Here is a 19,472-nt window from a genome sequence, read left to right as displayed (position 1 = left end):
GGGCCAGGCCCCTGGGTGGGGATGCATGAGAGGCAACCACACATTGATGCTTCTCTCCCTCTCTTTCTCCCTCCCTCCCCCTCTCTACAAAAATACATAAATAAAAATCTCTTTTTTAAAAATTAAATTTATTGGGATAAATTGGTTATAAGTTTATACAGGTTTCAAGTGTGCAATTCTGCTACATCATTTGTATATTGCATTGTGTGCACACCACCCAAAATCAAATCTTCTCCCAACACCATATATTTGATATTTGCCTCCATTTTTATAAAAACTGTATAATGTAAAGCTTTACAGTTCAGGTGTTTTGAGTTCTTCAGATGACACTGGGGTAAATATTGTTTTCTGCCTACATATTTTAAAGATATATAAGAAAAATAAATTCACAGAATATTAATCATGATGCATGATGCTGCTGCTGAAGAAGTCAAACTTTTCAGTGAAATTTATAGGAAGACAGCCATTCATACACATGTACCTTATTTTAAAAATGAAATGTGAAACCATTTCAAGGCAATGGCTATTCCAATATTTTCTGTAATCAGTCAAGGATGTGAATGTGCATAAAATTAGAAAGTGTGTCATGTGGGAGGAATCCATCAACTATTTTACAATTCATGTGACTCAAATGTAATTACAGAAACTTACTTGTTTTAAATAAGTTTGATTTTCGAAGTTTAGCATGACCAGGAGTTCCCAAATCTTGTTATAGTTTCATACCTTAGACTTCTTTGTTCCTTTTTTAAAAAATTTTATTTATTTTTAGAGAGAGGGGAAAGGTTGGAGAAAAAGAGGGAGAGATACATCGATCAGTTGTCTGCCTCTTGCATGCCCCCAGCTGGGGACCTGGGCTGCAGCCCAGGCATGTGCCCTTGACTGGGAATTGAACCAGTGACTTTTCACTTCACAGGCTGGCACTCAATCCAGTGAGCCACTCCAGCCAGGACAGACTGCTAATGTAAAAGCCACATTTAGTCTTTCAGGGTTTTGTTTGGTTGTTTCACTTTTTAACTGCAAAATGACGGGTCAGACTAAAGCCTTATTTAATGAGTCTTGGTGAGGCCCACACACTGGTGTTTACTTATCACACAGGTGATTCTAATATGCAGCCAAGGTCCAGAACCATTGGTGTAGATGATCACTCAAGTCACTCTTTGGCACCAAAATGGTGATTTGTATTACTTTAAAATTTAAATCAAAGTAAATAAGAAAATCAGATTCACCTAAATCTGACTTTCCTCTAAAACATCTTCTTAAATTCAGAGATCTCAGAAATCCTAAAATGAAACTTACTTCATAAGTGATGCAACACCCATGAAGTATTTTGGGCAGATCTTATGAATTTGGAAATTTTATATTTGTCCCATGTTTCAGTATTCCTGAGTTTTTAAAATAACTCAGGAATTGTATATTTGTAAATATACATATTTTACAAATATTTGTATATTTGTAAAAATATACAAATAAAATAAAAAAGGATTTTATTTGTATATTTTTAGAGAGAGGAGAAAGGAGGGAGAAGGAAACATCAATGTGTGGTTGCTTCTCACATGCCCCCTACTGGAGACCTGGCCTCTAATCCAGTCATGTGCCCTGACTGGAACTTGAACCGGCGATCCCTTGGTTCACAGGCTGGCACTCAATCCACTGAGCCACACCAGCCAGGGCTCCTGAGTTTTAAATCAATTACTAAAAAAAGTATTTTTCACCTTTGAGAGTCAACATGTGGTCAAAGTTTTTTATTTCCAGATGGAAATCAAAATAATCAAATGAAAATGTTTATAGATGAAGATAGATGAGAAATGAAGATAATGAATCTTTGTTATTAGCTTGGGATGACAACTCCTTGTGTGTACATGTGTGTATGTTCAGCCTCTGCTGGGGTCCAGGAGCAGCAGTTGATGTTGAGGGAGGCATACATCACAGAAACTATAAGGAGAGATGGTGGCAGACTTCAGCCACAGGGCCAGCATGCTACTGTTTTCAAGGCAATGTCTACCTAGGAACCCTTTTTCTTGAAGACTATATAACCTTCAACTTTTAAAAAATGTAATTAAACTGGAGATAGTTTTTATTTTCTTGTTATGAAACCTAGGTTCCACACTAAGGACTCAAGTGGTTACATCCCATGCCTACTCAGTAAGAGTATCTGTGGCAAAGGGATGCTGAGGTTTGTAACCTCTCCATGAATAAATCTGAAAACAGAAAGATCCATGTTTGGTAGTCAGATTAGAAATACAAGTGAAAGAAGTAACATTACTATCAGAAATGTGCATTTCTAAAGATATTCATTTGAAAGTTTTTTTTTAAAGTCAAGCTCATGCCCTGGGGCTTCTTAGAGTTATGTACAAAATACAGTAATTAAATTAAGTCCAGCAGTTTAAAATCCTCATAAACAGAAAAAGCTGGAGCGCTTCCCAATGGGGAATGCTTGACTTAAAAGAAAGGTTTTACTCTGTGGCCTGAAGGTCAACAAACTGGGACTCTGTGGGAATGTATAAAATTTCTTAAAGGGGTTTCTTCAGTCTTTGTTTTGTTGAAAAAAAAAATAAAAGAGCAAAAGTTTTGAAAATTCGAAAAATGAAGGTGCAGTCTTAAAATCATCACAAGTTTTTATAAACGTGCACTGGAGGCTATGAAAACACATTCTATTTTCTGAGTACTAATCTAACACACATGCTTCCTGAGAAGGAAGGAAAAAGGCCAGTGGTGCTATTTGAATAAACCATTTTAAATATTCTCATTTTCAGAGGTAATGCATGCAAATTTGTGACCCATTCATTTGTTTCTTATTTTGAAAATATTTACCTTAAATATTCTCACAAATATATTTCACAATTTAAAATTCTTTACATGACACAAAGACTGATTGTTTTTTTTTAAGGTTTTTTTAAAAGCAAGATTGTAAAAAATCATTTTTTTTGGAGAGGGGATCACATCCTCAGTAATCTAAAATGGAATATTTGCCATAAGTTGAAAATATCTGGCTGCATACTCAAATACTTCCTATTAAAACATAAATAACCAATACTGATTTGACAGATCCCCATCTTTTTTATTGCTTAAACAGGATCTGAGTGTTGGCTCTGCACTAAGGCAGCATGATCAAATGGAGGATGTTGGGAATAGCAGCTTTGGCAGTAACGTTTAATTTGTTGAATAATTAACAGCCTCACTGACATTTCTACCTTGATTCCCAAAGTATAACATGAGCTGTCCTCTGCACTCAGGCTCTCTGCAATAAAATGGGCTAATAAACTTCCTGTGCCAACTTCATAGTAAATGAGAAACTATAGAGCATCCAGCAAGGAACTTAAGACACTAGATTTAGTTCCAAAACATGGATGCAGAATTAGGAAAAAAATATTTTACAGAAACTACAGAATTTAAGAAAAAGTTTGTTTTCTTTCCTACACTTGTTAATTTTGCATTTGGAATTGTGAGGAGAAGGAGGAAGGTAAAATAATAAGAATCAGGACAAAGGAAGTGAAAGCAGACCACAGTAGGGAGGACATAGAATGAGCATTGATACATAGAATGATGAAGGCCATGGAGGATGAAGGCTGCAGGAGTGAGGCCAGAGCTGTTCCGAGGACCAGAGAGTAAACACAGCTTGGTGTGGTCACCCTCTACTGGGCCTTGAGGTCTAGGTCCTGTTCCTTCACCCCTCTACTGGGACTCTTTCCTTAGACCACCCAAGACATTCTCCAGCCATAGACCAGTCTCCAGTGGACAGTCCTGCAATGTGTTTGAGCAACTGTTTAGTCTGGGAAGGGATCAGCACTTGTGTGGCCAGGGGGCTGTGCAAGCCTACTGCAGGCTGGTATTTGCCTGGTGGCAGAACTTCCTGGCTGTGTTTTAAGTATAGTTGTTTGAATTGTGATGGGCTCAAATATCTCCTCCTCAGTCAGGCACTGTCTCTGAGGGAGCCAGTTGTTGAAAAATAGGCTTCAGCTAATTTTCTCATTGTTTTGAAAAACTCATTTGGAGGTTTCTTAGTGGGGAACTTAATGTGAAACAGTAAATCTGAGGCATTCATTAGTGTAGAGCTGTGTGGTTTAGTGATTTAATTTTGAGATTTTAGCTGTAGACTTGGTTTTGACAGCTGAGTGACCTTGAACAAGTCCACTAGAAGGGCCAATCTTGATACAACTCCTGGAGGCACATTCACATTTTATTTTTCCCTATGTGAATGGAGCCCCCTTCAGCCAGCAATCAGTACTGCATAATCCTCCTGGGCTTTGGTGTCTGTCTACAAAATCAGGGAGTTGTACAAAAATGATGATGAGTTTCTAGTCAGAACTGCTCCATACTGAGAGAAATTTCCGTAGACCAGGGATGGGACTAGGGGATTCTGAACAACGAAAGAGCCACAAAGCTCCCCTTGAATGCACATGACTCTCGATAACCAGTATGTCCAGGGAATGGCCCCGCCAAGATGTTTTCCTGGGAGAACATATCCTTTTACCTACCAATGAAGGAGAATGAGAAAATGGAGTTCACTTAACAGAAATCCACTTCTCAGCCAGCTTTGCTGCAGTGGGATTATCATCCTGGACTGTAGCACAGGTTGAGCACCTGGATGGAAATCATTTGACCTTTACTGAATGCCTGCTACACACCAAGCATGATGCTAGGTGCTTTTTATTTATTTATTTTAAAATTTATTTTATTTATCTTTAAAGATCTTATTTACTTATTTTCAGTGAAAGGGGAAGGGAGGGAAAAAGAAAGGGAAAGAAACATCAATGTGTGGTTCCCTCTCATGTGCCTCCCACTGTGGTCCTGGCCTGCAACCCAGGCATGTGAACTGACTGGGAATCAAACCAGCCACCCTTTGGTTCACAATCCAGCACTCAACTCACTGAGCCAAACTAGTCAGGGCTACATTTTTAATTTATTTTAGAGAGATAGGGGAAGGGGGAAGGAAAAAGAGGGAAACATTGATTTGCTGTTCCACTTATTTTATGTGTTCATTGATTGCTTCTTGTATGTGCCCTGATTGGAGATCAAACCCTAAACCTTGGTTTATTAGAACAACACTCTAATCAACTGAGCTACTTGGTAAGGGCTTATTTATTTTTATTTTATTTTTTGCTAGGTGCTTTAAAAAAGTACTATATATGTTTATTTATAGTTTTCATTTATCTTTCTTTGACTGCAAGATTCTTTTTTTAAATTGTGGTAAAATATACATGACATAAAACTCACCAGATGCAGTTGCCCTGGGAAGGGTGACACCTTGGCCTATGCAGCCATCTCCAGCCGAGGTAGAGGCACTGCCCCAGCTGGCATGTGAGGCCGTCTAAGGGTGACTGGGGTGGTAAATTCTTGTGCCCATTGCCTTATCATAACAACTCTTTGTTAGGTAATATTATTCTTAGAGTTGAAGAAACTCATGCTCAGACAGAAAAAAATGACTTGTCTGAATATTAGAAATCCCATTAATTATAAAGTCAGGATCAAACCCAAAGTGTCTGCTAGAGGAAAGACTCAGTTCCTAATTTTAATGAACACTTTTATTGAGCTCTTGCTGAAGGTGGGAGATGAGCAGAAGAGGGATCCAGAGGTGCATGGCAATGCCCAATATTCAGAGCATTCACACTATTTTAGGGACACATTCACACACACATAAAAAAGTGCTACGAACAGAAATCTGAACCAGCCCTGGCCGGGTGGCTCAGTTGGCTTCAGTGTTGTTCCCATATTGCCAAAGTTGCATGTTCAATCCCTGGTCAGGACACATACAATACAAGAACCAACCAATGAATGTGAATCAACTAATGAATGCATAAGTAAGTGGAACAACAAAGGAAACTCTCTCTCAACAATAAATTAAAAAATTAAAGGGGAGGACCTGTTTCCCTGGGGAGTTAGGAAGACCTCACAGAAGTGACCTTCAAGTTGTCACTTGAAGAATGGTTAGGAGTTTGTTGCCAGAGTGAAGAGGGAGGGTTTGGTTACATCTTGGACAAAGCCTTTGTAAAGGAGCATCAGGCCTGCAGCTATAGTCGGGGCCCCTTGAGAGAGGCAAAGTGTCACTGGTGTGGAAATGCCCGTGGGGCTCCAGTGGCCAGAGCTTCCTCATAGCACTCTGGAAGAAGCATCCTAGAGCTCCCCTGGAAACGGCTGCAGAAATTCCAGTTTCTGGAAATCTGATGGAGGAAACAGATGTGCTCCTTTCCTCATTTGGGAGTTTGGGTCATTAACACAGTTTTCCCAAGGAATCTAAGCCAGAAGTTCATGATGGCTTTTATGTTCTTCCTTCCATGGAACTCAAAAGAGCTCATTAAAAAAAAAGTTAAGCCAGATGCCCATAGTGTGTAGTCTTCTGAAGGAACTCTCCACCACAAAGCTATCTGAAATGGGATGTACATTTTTCTCTTGGCTTTTTTTTTTACTGTGTATGAATAATTAAGGCAATTTGATTCATTATATAAAAGCAAAACAAAACCCAGCCAAACAGCTATTTGGCATTGTGTGGATGAAAATATCTGGTTCCTTTTGATTGAATTTCTCCCTTTTAACTAGACATTTTAACATCATGTGATAGTCAGTGCTTAGTCTCCCTTGTTTTTCATAAGCTGGAGTTCTCAGTATTATCAACTTTCTTATTTATGTAATAAAGGTTATCTCTAAAGTTCCTTCCAGGGCTTAGACTAATCTTTGGGATCACCCCCAGTTTTCTATATGTTTACATGTTGCACACACAGTGAGAGAAAAATTGATTTTGACCAATGGAGAAATCTAAGATAGTTACAGGACTCCTCCTCCAACAGGTAGGCAAGGTGGCTCCAGAGTGGATTTTTCTACTCTATATTGTAATAGAAAGCTTTGTCTTTGACTTCAGGTTCAGCAGTTATACTCTGAAAGTGTGGTCTGCTCTACCCTTTCTGAATGGTTTGATTCCTCAATAAGAGCTCATATTGGATGGAGAAAAGCATCTTGAGTTGGCTAAATTCTGCCCTAAGCCTGTGCATGGCTTTGCAGTTTCCTTTGTAAAGCCAAGGAGAAAAGGGGCCAAAATCCAGGGAGTGTTCCCTCAGCAAGGCTGACAGGATGTTTACAAACACACAGGTCTGACTTCACTCCTCAGACCTCAGGCAGGACTCCACTTCAGGACTGCAGCCTGGCTGAGCTCCCACGGGCTGGAAGAGCAGACAAGGAGATGAAATAGGTGAAAGAGTGGCTGTTTTTCCAAGCATATGGTGTGTAGTTTTTCAAACGTTTTAAATTGGTAATTTGTATCTCTTGTGATTATCACTACTTGTAGCACTTCTATGGTTTTGGCATCTGACGGTATTTTACAGATTTGCTCCTCTTTGATTTCACATAAAGCCATCTTAATTTTAAAAGTGCATCTGAAACCAGTCCTACACTTCCAGACTAGCTGGCTGGCACCCAATCGGGTTCAATAAATGTTTGTTGAATGAATAAATGAACGAATGAAGTGATTCTATCGAAGTTGAGAGAAATCAACAAAGTGATTTAAAAAGAAACAAACATGGGATTATTGCTTAAAGTATACAGCACTCTATGCATGTGAAAGGAAAATTAGCAATGTTGATTTTAGAGTTTTTCTGAAAACATTCTCAACCAAAATCTACCCTAAATGAAATGTTCATTTTTCTCCTGATTCTAATGCCGAGTTTGAATAACGTGGACAATTCAACTCAGTGACTGAAAAGCAAGGGGATCCAGATCCTACGAAAGTCCCTCGTGCAGTGGATCCTATGGATCCAGCTTTGAGCAGGATAGGTTAAAGGCGCGGGGCTCCAGTCAAGGAGACCAGGACCCAGGAGATGCGCCTACCGCTTGTAGGGACCCTAGGTCCTCATCCTTGCAACTGGCCCAGGCACTGACTTGGGGGCTATTGGCACACAGAGGCCAGCCAGTCCCCAGGGCAGCGTGAGGGCGCCCCCCCCCCCCCCCCCCGCAGGTGTTGGGCCTGCGCGCAGGGTGCTCGGAGTGTGCTCTGGACCTGGGAGACCAGAGAGGGACGTTATTGTTACACTGTAACGAGTCTGATTAACATGCTCCTGACACTTTCTCTTAGTTTCTTGGGCTCCTAGCAACAGCTCACAAAGGCACAGGATTGTCCGGTTTCCACGGGGACACCGGGCAGCCTTTGATCTGCCACCATTACAGCGGACTCCAAGCAGCCCTCGGCGGGCGAGCTGGGCTGCAGGCTCGGCCACCGAGTCCTCCCGCCTGCCCCGCCCGCCGTCCCTACGGAGCTGTGCCTGCAGTGACCGCCTGGACGGTGTCTGCGGAGCCTGCAGCTCTCCTCCGTGCGCCAGAGACCTCGGGGGCCTTGGGAGCCCGGCCGGGCGACCAGGCACGCTGACTCCGAGTGTTCCGTCAAGAGGGCGCACATCCTTCAGCTCGCCCGGTCCTTTCTATTGGAAGCAGCAAACAGTAGAACTTTCAATGGGGAAGTTTAGAGAAACTAAAATATAAAAAGTAAGAGCACGAGCGACAAACAAATCCAAAAAGATTTTGTAAAATAATAAAAAAAAAACCATCTGCAGGCTCAGCTCCCTGAGCTGAAAGAGGGTTCGATCGGCAGCAAACAACCACCGCAAAAGGCGCTAACGATGATTTTGGTTCCTTTCTACATAGCCCCTTTCTTCATGTCCTGGGCAATTCTTATTGATTCAGAAGGAAACATGCAGCCAATTAATTGCTGGTATGTAAACAAATTTTCAACAGCAACAAAAATCACTCACTGGTCACAGAACAACAGAAAAGCTGCGCGGTCCCTCCGCGCAAGATTTCAGGTACTAAGTAGGTTTTGGAAAGTAATTTATTTTTCATTTTGTTCTGTCTCTTAAACCTTCAGTCCCACCCCAATTTAAAATAAAGCATGGAAAGGATAACTAAGGTTTTAACATTTAAATGTTGAGATCAGCTAATTACTTCCCCCTAAACTGCACACGAAAACCTTGGGGGCGGGGATGGGTAGAGAGAGGGTGTTTGGGCTGCCTGGGAGGACAGTGCTCTTGAGCCCAGGGCCCAAGCTCTGCCGTTGCAAAGGGGCTCCGTGCCCCTCGCCAGCATGAATATGCACCGGATGCTGCTGATAATCTTATAACTTGCTTGGTACCATCGACTGTCTTCAAAGTACTAGAGGTAAAAGTAAAAACGCAAGACGTTTAGCTTTCAAGATAAATGAAAATGGTAAAAGCAGAACTTTCTTTAAAAAAAAGTTTTTATTCTCCCCTCCCCCCTTAAGATATCGTTAGAAATTTAACGTAGCCAATGAAAGTCAGTTTTCCGAGCTCTGGCAAAGATGTTAATGATATTGTACGTCTATTTTCATAAAGGGCGAAAACAATCCTACATTTTTTCCCATTTGCCCAGCAAAATACACCAGGCAATGAGTTACTTTCAAAATCAAATTGGAGGCATAAAGTCTGTGAGTTCTTAAGGACACTTTTCCCAGCCTGTCTTGGAGAAGTCAGCAGAGAGCCAGAGGTTGAATGAACACTTGGAAATCTGAAGAGACTGGCTCCAGATGCCTGGGAACTTCCCAACTTGTGCTCTGGGACAGTGCCTGACTCCACCAGTTTCCCTCAACATTTCAATAAAACATGATTGGATTGATATAATCCTCTATACATTAAAATGAGGTTGTCACAGATTGTCATTAAGACCTCAGTAAAACAATGAAGACATTATTGGGCATCCTCCCCCCCCCCCCCCCCCCCCCCCCCCGCCCCAGGCAAGGTATTAGGGGAATAAAACAATCTACACCACACGGGTCCTATTGAGATTAATGAAAAAATTATGCAAAAAAGTCTCCATTCCATTTTCCTGTGACAGGGTTTTGCATACATACAGTCAGTCTTGCTTTGCACCTGATGATTTATTAAACTAATCTACAGTGATCACCACTGATGTTTTCAACTCAATCTTGTGTAGGCTCATTTTCTAAGTAATTGTTTCTCATTAGTTCTGATAATGTTTTAATAGTGTTGCCCATAATTTAGGCTCCAAGAATTAATAACAGGAAGATGATAAGGTGAAGCAGCTTGTGATGTGCAAAATATAAACAGGTATGGTTTTTAATCAATCAGATTACTGCAAAGTCCCTTTTTTGTGATTCACTCCTAGCTCAGAGAATTTCCTAGGTTGGGTATTGCCATCATGTTGAGTGGGATCAGTTCACCCAGCCCTCCTTTACTCTCTCCCACCCTCCCTGTGATACCTACAGCCACCACTCCCACCCCCTGCCGTGGCTCCAAAGAGATGCAGGTAGGAAAACAGTAATGATACCTTGTCTCCCAGCATCTCCTTGTCCTGGAATTTTGTTCTTCAAGGAATGAGGCACAATGAGTCTCTCATCCTGACTAAACTCTTCCAGGGCCCTCACTAGAGTCTCTGCTCAAAGTGGGTACTTGGTCCAGATTTTTGGCTCTCACAGTCCCTATTTCATGATCTTACCATAATCACAACCAAGGGGTTATGAAGAAGATAGTAAATCTGACACTTGGGGACACTAAAACAGCAAGGTGGTTTTGTTTGAACCAAGTGCAGTTTGAGATTAAGGATGTGGTGGCTGGTTCAACTTGGCTGGGGACCTAGGAACCCACAGGTCTGCTGGTGATGTGGGTAGAGACCTTGCCCAGGGACCTGCTTTACCCAAGGTCCAAATGCCTTCACCTGTGCACCTGAGGTTCCCTCACGTGGAGGGCTTGGCTCTCAGGGAGCTCATGGCTAGAGGAGACTCCCATGTAGGGTTTGGGGGTTGCCTGTGTAATTGGGGTGGAGACTAGGCCAACTTGCCCTTTCATTCTGTCAGAGCCTGGAGGGGTTATTTGGACAAACACAGAGGATGGAAAGGGCAGTTGGGTTGAAGTAGGGGGTTGCCTGTGGGGGAAATACAAAGAAAGTTTTTATTTTTAAAATGTTTTTAACAGTAACTTTGTAAAAAGATTTTTTAAAATTTATTTTTAGAGAAAGGGAAAGGGAGAAACACTAATGTGTGGTTGTCTCTTGTGCGCCCCCTACTGGGAACCTGACCCGCAACCCAGGCATGTGCCCTGACTGGTAATTGAACCAGCCACACTTTGGTTCACCAGGCCAGCCCTCAATCAATTGAGCCACATCAGCCAGGGCCAAAGAAACATTTTTATTTTCCTCTTTTGCTTAAGACTGGCCCTGCCTACACTTTTTGCACTTTGAGTGGTGTGTGTGTGTGTGTATGACAGGTCAGAATGAGAGGAGGCCTTTGCCTTTTGAGCAGTTTTGTGTCTCTGCATTCTGAGCAGAGGGGTCCAAATGTGTGGACACCTATGGTCCTGGATTAACCCTTGTGCACACCTGGCTAACAGCCTAGATGGGCACCGTTGCAACAATGGGATGGAGTGGGAGCTGCTGCTCCTGTAATTGCTGCCCACTGCCTGTCTGCAGTCATGAAGCCCAGTTTAGCTGGAGGCCAGTCATCTCGAAAGCTGGCAAAGATGCTAGCTTTCTCCTTGCAGCCCCTCCACATAAGGATGTGTATAGCATCTACCTCCCTTTCCAGGTAACTCTGAAGCACCTTGGAGCAACCAAGGTGAAGGGTGACAGTGCTCTCATGACTAGTTAAAGGGAATGCACCAAGGAGGGGAGATGTATTGTCCAAGGAAGGCTAGGACCACTTGGCATATCTCTTTTCTGTTTAAGAGCTGTCTCCAAGGATCCCATGTTTGGGAATATTAGTTTGTTAATCAAGGTGTTTCCTCAGAAACTTTCTGCCTTGATCAGTTTCCTCTGGTATTCCTGTCAAAACTGAATTGCCCACCTTCCTGCCATGCTTTGGCTGGGTGGGTGTTGCATGATGGCATGTGGGCCTTCCTACTTTGCTTTGGTTCCACGATCCTTTTCCTTGTATACAACCTTTAGTTCTACTCCCCCTGGGGCTTCCTGAAGGAATGGAAGAGATAGGGGGAAGGGAGGCTCCTGGTTGGGATACATAGTAGAGGCCACACAGGAAATAAACAAAAAAGGGCAGGGGAGGAGTTGAAAAATGAAAATTAAAAAAAAACCCAACTGTTTTCTATTTACAAATTTAAATAAACAGAACAGTCTTCCCCATGGTGTTTGTCTAAGAGTAGCAGCCTTGCTGCTGTGTAGGTCATGAAAAGGTTGGTGTAGAGTTTAAAACTTCCCATTCTGTTAATTTCTTAAAGAACAGTCATCCAGAGTCTCAACACAAAAGCTCATGATTTAATGAGGGGCAGAAACAAAATCTCTGATTGTTGGTGTTTCAAATTTCACTGGCGTCCTCTGGCAAACACAAGTTGATCCTTCGCAGCTTCAATACCCTTTAGCCTTCAATATAAGAGCACATGCTGAATAGGGAAGAATGGCTGGTTGTTATGTTTATTTACCCTTGCTACAAGCTGGGTTAACCTCTTCAAAACAGCTTTACTAAGCCCGTTAACCACACCACCCATATGACCTGTAGCAGCATCTCTAATGTGATGCAAATCTCGCAGGGGACCATATGCACCAGCTCTGCCCCATTGTGTCTTCTTAGAGGCTACAAGTTTATAGCTGAGGGGCCCCTGTCCTGGCCATACATTTACAGGGGAAATGGGCTCAGTGGCAAACAGTTAAATGAGGAAATCAAGGAGGAGAATGGATAGTCTTGTGTTTATGCACATTTATTTTTTAATTGCTGGTAACAACCCAAAGCATTCATCCAGGATGTGGACTTTCTCAGCCACCACTGAACAGTTACAGGATTATGGATGTTTCATTTTGGGGGGGGGGGGGGGAAGGTTAACAGTAATCAGTTCTGAAGATTTTTTTGGAGATATCTGTATAAACCAATATGATCATTAATCAACTTTTCCATGTTATCTCTGTTGTGTTTTTTTAAATCAGATTTCTATTAAAATAAACACAATCCCTTGGTTCAGTTATTATTTTTTAAAAGCCTGGCCTTCCTTAAAATTATTTATGGAGTCAAGTGAACAAATGAATAATGTGGGAAACATCTAATGTGAGGATGAAGGGAGTATGCATATTGGGAAAGACCTAATTTCCCCTCACAGATATCTTTCCCTACTATTTTATCTCCCTGTGAAATAACAAGTGTACATCTATAACATATAAATGAATAATAAAATCATGAACTTAGAACCAAAAAGAAGAAAGTTCATTTTAGAGGAGTAAGTGGCCACTGAGATAACAGGGACAACAAATGTGATTACCATGAACTGTAAATTGAGAAAAGTTCCAATTTGGCATACTAACAAGTTGCCTTGGGTATTATGGTCTGTCTTTAAGAAACCCACTGTATACGTTCAGCCCACATGACGAGAGCTTAATTTAACAGATCATTTTTCCTTGATGCATGTGGCAAGCGTAACAATGTTCTGGGCTTGCTTCAGTAATGGCATGTCGATCATACTCCCTTGGAAAGTAAAGGCTCCCTGGAAAACAGAGAATACAAACTTCCTGAAAGAATGTTCGGAAATTATAGGCTTCCTTTAGGCACACACTTGTACAACAAGAACATTTTAGATTCTGCCTGAGTTTTACTGACTTTTCAACCACACTTTCGAGAACGGCAGAGTAAATTACAGGGGAAAGGTCTTTTTCCTTCTAGAAAGGAAAAAATCCTTTAGCATTTTAATGGAGTGGAAAAACATCAGACACAAGGTATTGGAAACTGTTCATTTAACTCATAAAATCAAGCAGAAAACAACTGTGGAAGGAAAATGTAAATACTTCCTTATAGGTTTTGAAATATAGAGAACTTTAAAAATAGTAATATACTCTGGCAACTGATTGTTTGAAAAAAAACATATGAACAGGTTAACAGCAAAATGCTTTCTTCTTGCTGTAACATAATTGAGAGGTAACACTATCATGTGATGAAAAAATGTAAGGTAGGATTGTACTGAGTAAAAAGAGATTTCTCTGTTGGTACACACCTGCAGAAAAGGATTAAAATGACAAGGGACATGAGGGAGCCTGTAACAAAAAAATCATAGGTCTGTTGAATGGTGAAACTGGAAGAAATCTCTGCTCTCTCCTGGCTTATCCTAATTTTACAGACTCTTTTTTTTTAAACCTCTGGAAATACTTATTGAGTGCATGATGTGATCTAGGTCCTGTTCTAGATGAGGAAACAGACCAGGGTAAAGTGATTTTCCAAGGTTATATGACAAGGAAAAGTTAATAATTGGGTCTCAGAATTTCAAGCCTTCATCACAGACCCTCACATTTAGATAATAAGATAATTTTTTAGTGTATCAAAAAAGAAAATGTTAATGGAAAGAAGGCAGCATGCCCAGAATAGAAGTTAATATCTGGATATTTATGTTCTTTTAATCACTTATTTTTGCTCTTTGTAATCACAGCTCTTCATCTTAATTCTCCTTCCTTCTACCTGTTGGCAAGGATGCTGGTGTAAGTGGAAAGCAGGACTTCTGAGACCTGGAGGTGGATTGGAATAGTCATAATCCTAGCTGATGGTTTATTTGCATATGTCACCATCTACTTCTGGAGTTCACAAGTACTACCTGTCAACAATCAATGCTGTCATTATTCAGGACTTCCTGGATGGATCTCTCAGGCTCTCTGGAAACCCGCATCTCCCACAATAACACAGTGTTGTATTTAGGATGGAAGTAAAAAAAAAAAATTGGCAGGGAATCCTTAGCAATGACTTTAGAATTTGTCTTTCAATTAACAGAGAGATTTAAAAGCCACTAGGATTAGAATTTTCACCAGTACTGTCATGCACCACAATGTTTCAGTCAATGTCTAAGACCGCATATATGACAGTAGTCCCATAAGATTATAATGAAGCCGAAAAATCCCTATTGCCTAGTGATGTCATAGCCATTGTAATGTCATACTGCAACACATTACAATTGCTTACAGTATCCAGTACAGTAACATGCTGTACAGGTTTGTAGCCTAGGGGGCAATAGGCTATAATTTAGCCTACGTGTGTAGTAGGTTATACCATCAAGGTTTGTGTTAGTGCACTCTATATTTGCACAATGAGGAAATAGCCTAGTGAAGTACTTCCCAGAAAGTATCCCTATAATTAAGTGATGCATGACTGTATTTGCTTAACCGTCTCAATCTTGGAATGATAAATCTGATTCATTTGAACACCAGTGTAGACTAAAATTCTGTACTATAAGTCATTTCCAGCACTGTTGTTTTTACTATTATACTCTCAGATCAGCCTTTGACTAATTTTTTCAGCCTAGAACTAATTTTGGTCATCTCTGTGACTATAATCAATTTTATGGATTTGGTAGAAGTTCCAAGGATGTTCTGTGGGTTAGCATGACACATGAAATCAGGGTATGGGACTCATGCTGTTTTACAAGGCAATAATCTAGTTACCTTGTTGGAGTAAATGATGAAGGCCAAAGGCCTCCTGGTTATCCACCCAATAAGCAGATTATGGTCCTGTAAAACAGGACATTTTTTTTTCTGCTAAAGCTTAAATAATAGGCTGGCAAGACAAAAATAGCATAGATGTACATAAAATCAAAATAACACACAGAGAATCAAAATGATGGCTTTGGGTCTATGCCATGTACCCTGATCCTGCTTTGGGTTCCACATGCACATCAAAAATGCAATATTTCATGTAGTGTTTAAAGACAAAAGAGATCATTTCTTTTTTCTACAGTGGCAGATTTTGCTTAACTTCCTTGTGAAGCTCAAGCTGGAAAATGAAATTCAATGTTTTTATTGTTTCCTTCATTTCTGCAAATAGAGGATTTTAGTGTTAAGAATTAGAGAGCCTAAATTCAGAGTTCCAGCCAAGATGGAGGCATAGGTAGAAACCCTTCACTTCCTTGAACAACCAAAAGGAGGATAACAACCAATCTAAAATCAATAAACAACCAAAAGCGCCAGAAAATCAGACTACATGGAACTCCTATAACCAAGGAATTAAAGAAAAAAATCAACCAGAACAACCAGACTGGTAAGGTGGACCAAGCCAGCCAACTCAGAAAAACTGCTGCTAGGTGGCTGAGGGGCAGGACTGGCTGCTGAGCTCCAGGGGCTGCGTGGGAGGGACTGACTTAAGGGGAAAACTGAGATTCAGGGCTGATTGTGGGCTATGGCTGGGGTTGCCACAGTGGGAGAAACTCCCAGTCTCACATGAGAGTTCATTGAAAAGTGTGCTAGAGACAAGCAGGTGAGCTGCACTGTTTCCTCTCTGGTCCCTTCCCCACAGGCAGCAATGCAGCGCAGCAGAGAGGGTTGTCCTGCCTGGGTGATTACCTAAAGACCTGCCCCCTTATAACTTATCAGCTGCACCAAGACAAAGAAATATGGCGAAATGAAAGAACAGAGCAAAACTTTAGAAAGAGAACTAAGCAATGAGGAGATAGCCAACCTATCTGATGGAGAATTTAAAGCCCTGGTAATCAAAATGCTCACAGAACTGATTAAGCTTGGTTGAAAAATGAAAAAACAAATGAAAGATACCCAAAATGAAATAAAGCAAATTATTCAGGGAACCAACAGTGACAGGAAGGAAACCAGACTCAAAGGAATGATTTGGAACAAAAGGAAGAAATAAACATCCAGCTGGATCAGAATGAAAAAACAAGAATCCAAAAAAAATGAAGAGAGGCTGAGGACTCTTTAGGACAACCTGAAACATTCCAATTTCCAAATTATAAGGGTGCCAGAAGAAGAAGAAAAGGGGCAAGAAATTTAAAAGTTATTTGAACAAATAATGAAGGAAAATGTCCTCAATCTGGCAAAGGAAATAGACTTCCAGGAAGTCCAGGAAGCCCAGAGAGTCCCCAAAAAGTTGGTCGCAAAGAGGAACATACCAGGCACATCATCATTAAGTACCCAAGGTTAAAGACAAAGAGAAAATCCTAAAAGCAGCAAGACAAAAGGAGACAGTTACCTACAAAGGAGTGCCCATTAGATTGTCAGCTGATTTCTCAAAAGAAATCTTGCATGCAAGAAGGGACTGGAAAGAAGTATTTGAAGTTATGAAAGACAGGGACCTACATCCAAGATTCCTCTATCCAGCAAAGCTTTCATTTAGAATGGAAGGGCAGATAATGTGTTTCCCAGATACGGTCAAGTTAAAAGAGTTCATCATCACCCAGCCCTTATTATATGAAATATTAAAGGGATTTATCTAAGAAAAAGAAGATAAGAAATACAAACAGTAAAATGACAACAAACTCACAACTATCAACAAATGAACCTAAAAGAAAAAAAATGAAAACAAAAAGTAAGCGAACAACCAGAACATGAACAGAATCAGAGAAATGGGCATCACAGAGAGGGAGTTCAGTGGGGAGGGGGAAAGGAGGAATGTGGGGGAAAGGTACAAGGAAAAAGAAGCATAATTAGTAGGCATAAAATAGATGGGGAGATATAAAAAATGGTATAGAAACTTCTGGCCAAGATGGAGGCATAGGTAGACACACTGTGCCTCCTTGCACAACCAAAATAAGGACAACAAAAATTTAGAAAAAAAAAACAACCAGTACTGACAGAAAATTGAACTATATGGAAGTCCGACAACCAAGGAGTTAAAATAGACATATTCATCCAGATCGGTAGGAGGGGTGGATTCGGGCAGCCAGGCAAAGAGAGGTCAAGGCAAAAAAAAGCAGTGGCTGGCAGACCCCGGGCACAGGGTGGCAGCGGGCAAATCCAGCAAGGTGGCGGATTATGGAGGAGAGTGGCATGCATGGCAGCTGGTGGACCAGGAGGTCCCACATTCCCGTGCAGATAAGCCAGGTGAAACTGGTGAGTGAGACAGACCACACAACCCACGGTCCCAGTGCAGGAAAATAAAGCCTGAAAACACCAATTAAAAACACCTGTGGAGGTTGAGGTGCCAGGGGAAACTCCCAGCATCACAGGAGAGTTTGCTGGAGAGACCCACAGGGTCCCAGAACATACAGAAACCCACCCACATGGGAATCAGCACCAGAAGGGCACAATTTGATTGCGGGAAGCAGGGGAAGTACTGAAATCCAGCAGACAAAAGAGGAAATGCCATTGTTCCCTCTTGGACCCCTGCCCCACACACAGCATCACGACCCAGCAACTGGGTTGCCCCGCCCTGAGGAACACCTAAGGCTCCATCCCTCATTATGTAACAGGCATGTCAAGACAAAAAAATGACCCAAATGAAAGGAGAGATGAAAGCTCCAGAACAAATACAACTGAGCAATGAAGAGGTAGCCAACCTATCACATGCACAGTTCAAAGCACTGGTGATCAAGATGCTCACAGAATTGGTTGAATTTGGTCACAAATTAGATGAAAAAAGGAAGGCTATGAAAAGTGAAATAAAGGAAAATGCACAGGGAACCAATAGTGATGGAAAGAAAGCTGGGTCTCACATCAATGGAGTGGACCAGAAGGAAGAAAGACACAACCACACAGAAAAGAATGAACAAATAAGAATTCAAAAAAATGAGAAGAGGCTTAGGAACCTCCAGGACATCTTGAAACGTTCCAACATCCGAATTATAGGGGTACCAAAAGGGGAAGAGAAAGAGCAACAAGTGGAAAAGTTATTTGAATAAATAATAAAGGAGAACTTCCCCATTCTGGCAAAGGAAATAGACTTCCAGGAAGTCCAGGAAGCTCAAAGTGTCCCAAAGAAGTTGGACCCAAGGAGGAACACACCAAGGCACATCATAATTACATTACCCAAGATTAAAATGAAGGAGAGAATCCTAGAAGCAGCAAGAGATAAGGAGACAGTTACCTACAAAGGAGTCCCCATCAGACTGTCAGCTGATTTCTCAAAAGAGACCTTTCAGGCAAGAAGGGGCTGGAAAGAAGTATTCCAAATCATGAAAGTCAAGGACCTACATCCAAGATTGCTCTATCCAGCAAAGCTTTCATTTAGAATGGAAGGGTAGATAAAGTGCTTCTCAGATAAGGTCAAGTTAAAAGAGTTCATCATCACCCAGCTGTTATTATATGAAATGTTAAAGGGACTTATCTAAGAAAAAGAAGATCAAAAACATATAGTAAAATGACAGCAAACTCACAATTATTAACAACCACACCTAAAACAAAAACAAACTAAGCCAACAACTAGAACAGAGCCACAGAAATGAAGATCACATGGAGAGTTATCAGCAGGAAAGTGGGAGGGAGAGAGGAGGAAAAGGTACAGAGAATAAGTAGCATAGATGGTAGGTAGAAAATAGACAGGGGGAAGGCAAGAATAGTATAGGAAATGTAGAAGCTAAAGAACTTGTAAGTGTCACACATGGACATGAACTAAAGTGGGGGAATGTGGGTGGGAGGGGGTGTGCAGGGTGGAGGGGAGTGAAGGGGGGAAATGGGACAACTGTAATAGCATAATCAATAAAAGATACTTAAAAAAAAGAATTAGACTAACCCTGGCTGGTGTGGCTCAGTAGACTGAGTGCCAGCTTATGAACTGAAAGGTCACTGGCTTGATTCCCGATTAGGTCACATGCCTGGGTTTGCGG

The 19,472-nt window shown here is 41.3% G+C and overlaps 1 protein-coding gene across 3 annotated transcripts in view; it reads right to left on the bottom strand.

The window, feature by feature from the left end:
- Positions 1-19,472, bottom strand: part of CLYBL (citramalyl-CoA lyase) — a 338,666-nt gene that overhangs the window by 18,929 nt on the left and 300,265 nt on the right. The window contains exon 8 of one of the 3 annotated variants that reach the window (XM_028526441.2): positions 12,639-13,430. The exons of 1 other annotated variant lie outside the window; for it this stretch is intronic. In XM_028526441.2, the coding sequence (XP_028382242.1) occupies positions 13,335-13,430 (96 nt within the window). In that variant the 3' untranslated portion in view covers positions 12,639-13,334. Of the gene's footprint in view, positions 1-12,638; positions 13,452-19,472 lie in introns of those variants that run through there. One more of the 3 variants, XM_036011411.1, reaches the window with a different exon arrangement.

Source organism: Phyllostomus discolor, chromosome 11 (genome assembly GCF_004126475.2).
Source record: "Phyllostomus discolor isolate MPI-MPIP mPhyDis1 chromosome 11, mPhyDis1.pri.v3, whole genome shotgun sequence".
NCBI classification, from domain to species: domain Eukaryota; kingdom Metazoa; phylum Chordata; class Mammalia; order Chiroptera; family Phyllostomidae; genus Phyllostomus; species Phyllostomus discolor.
The sequence above is the reverse complement of the archived record's forward strand: the minus strand, read 5'-3'. Positions and strand labels throughout refer to the sequence as shown.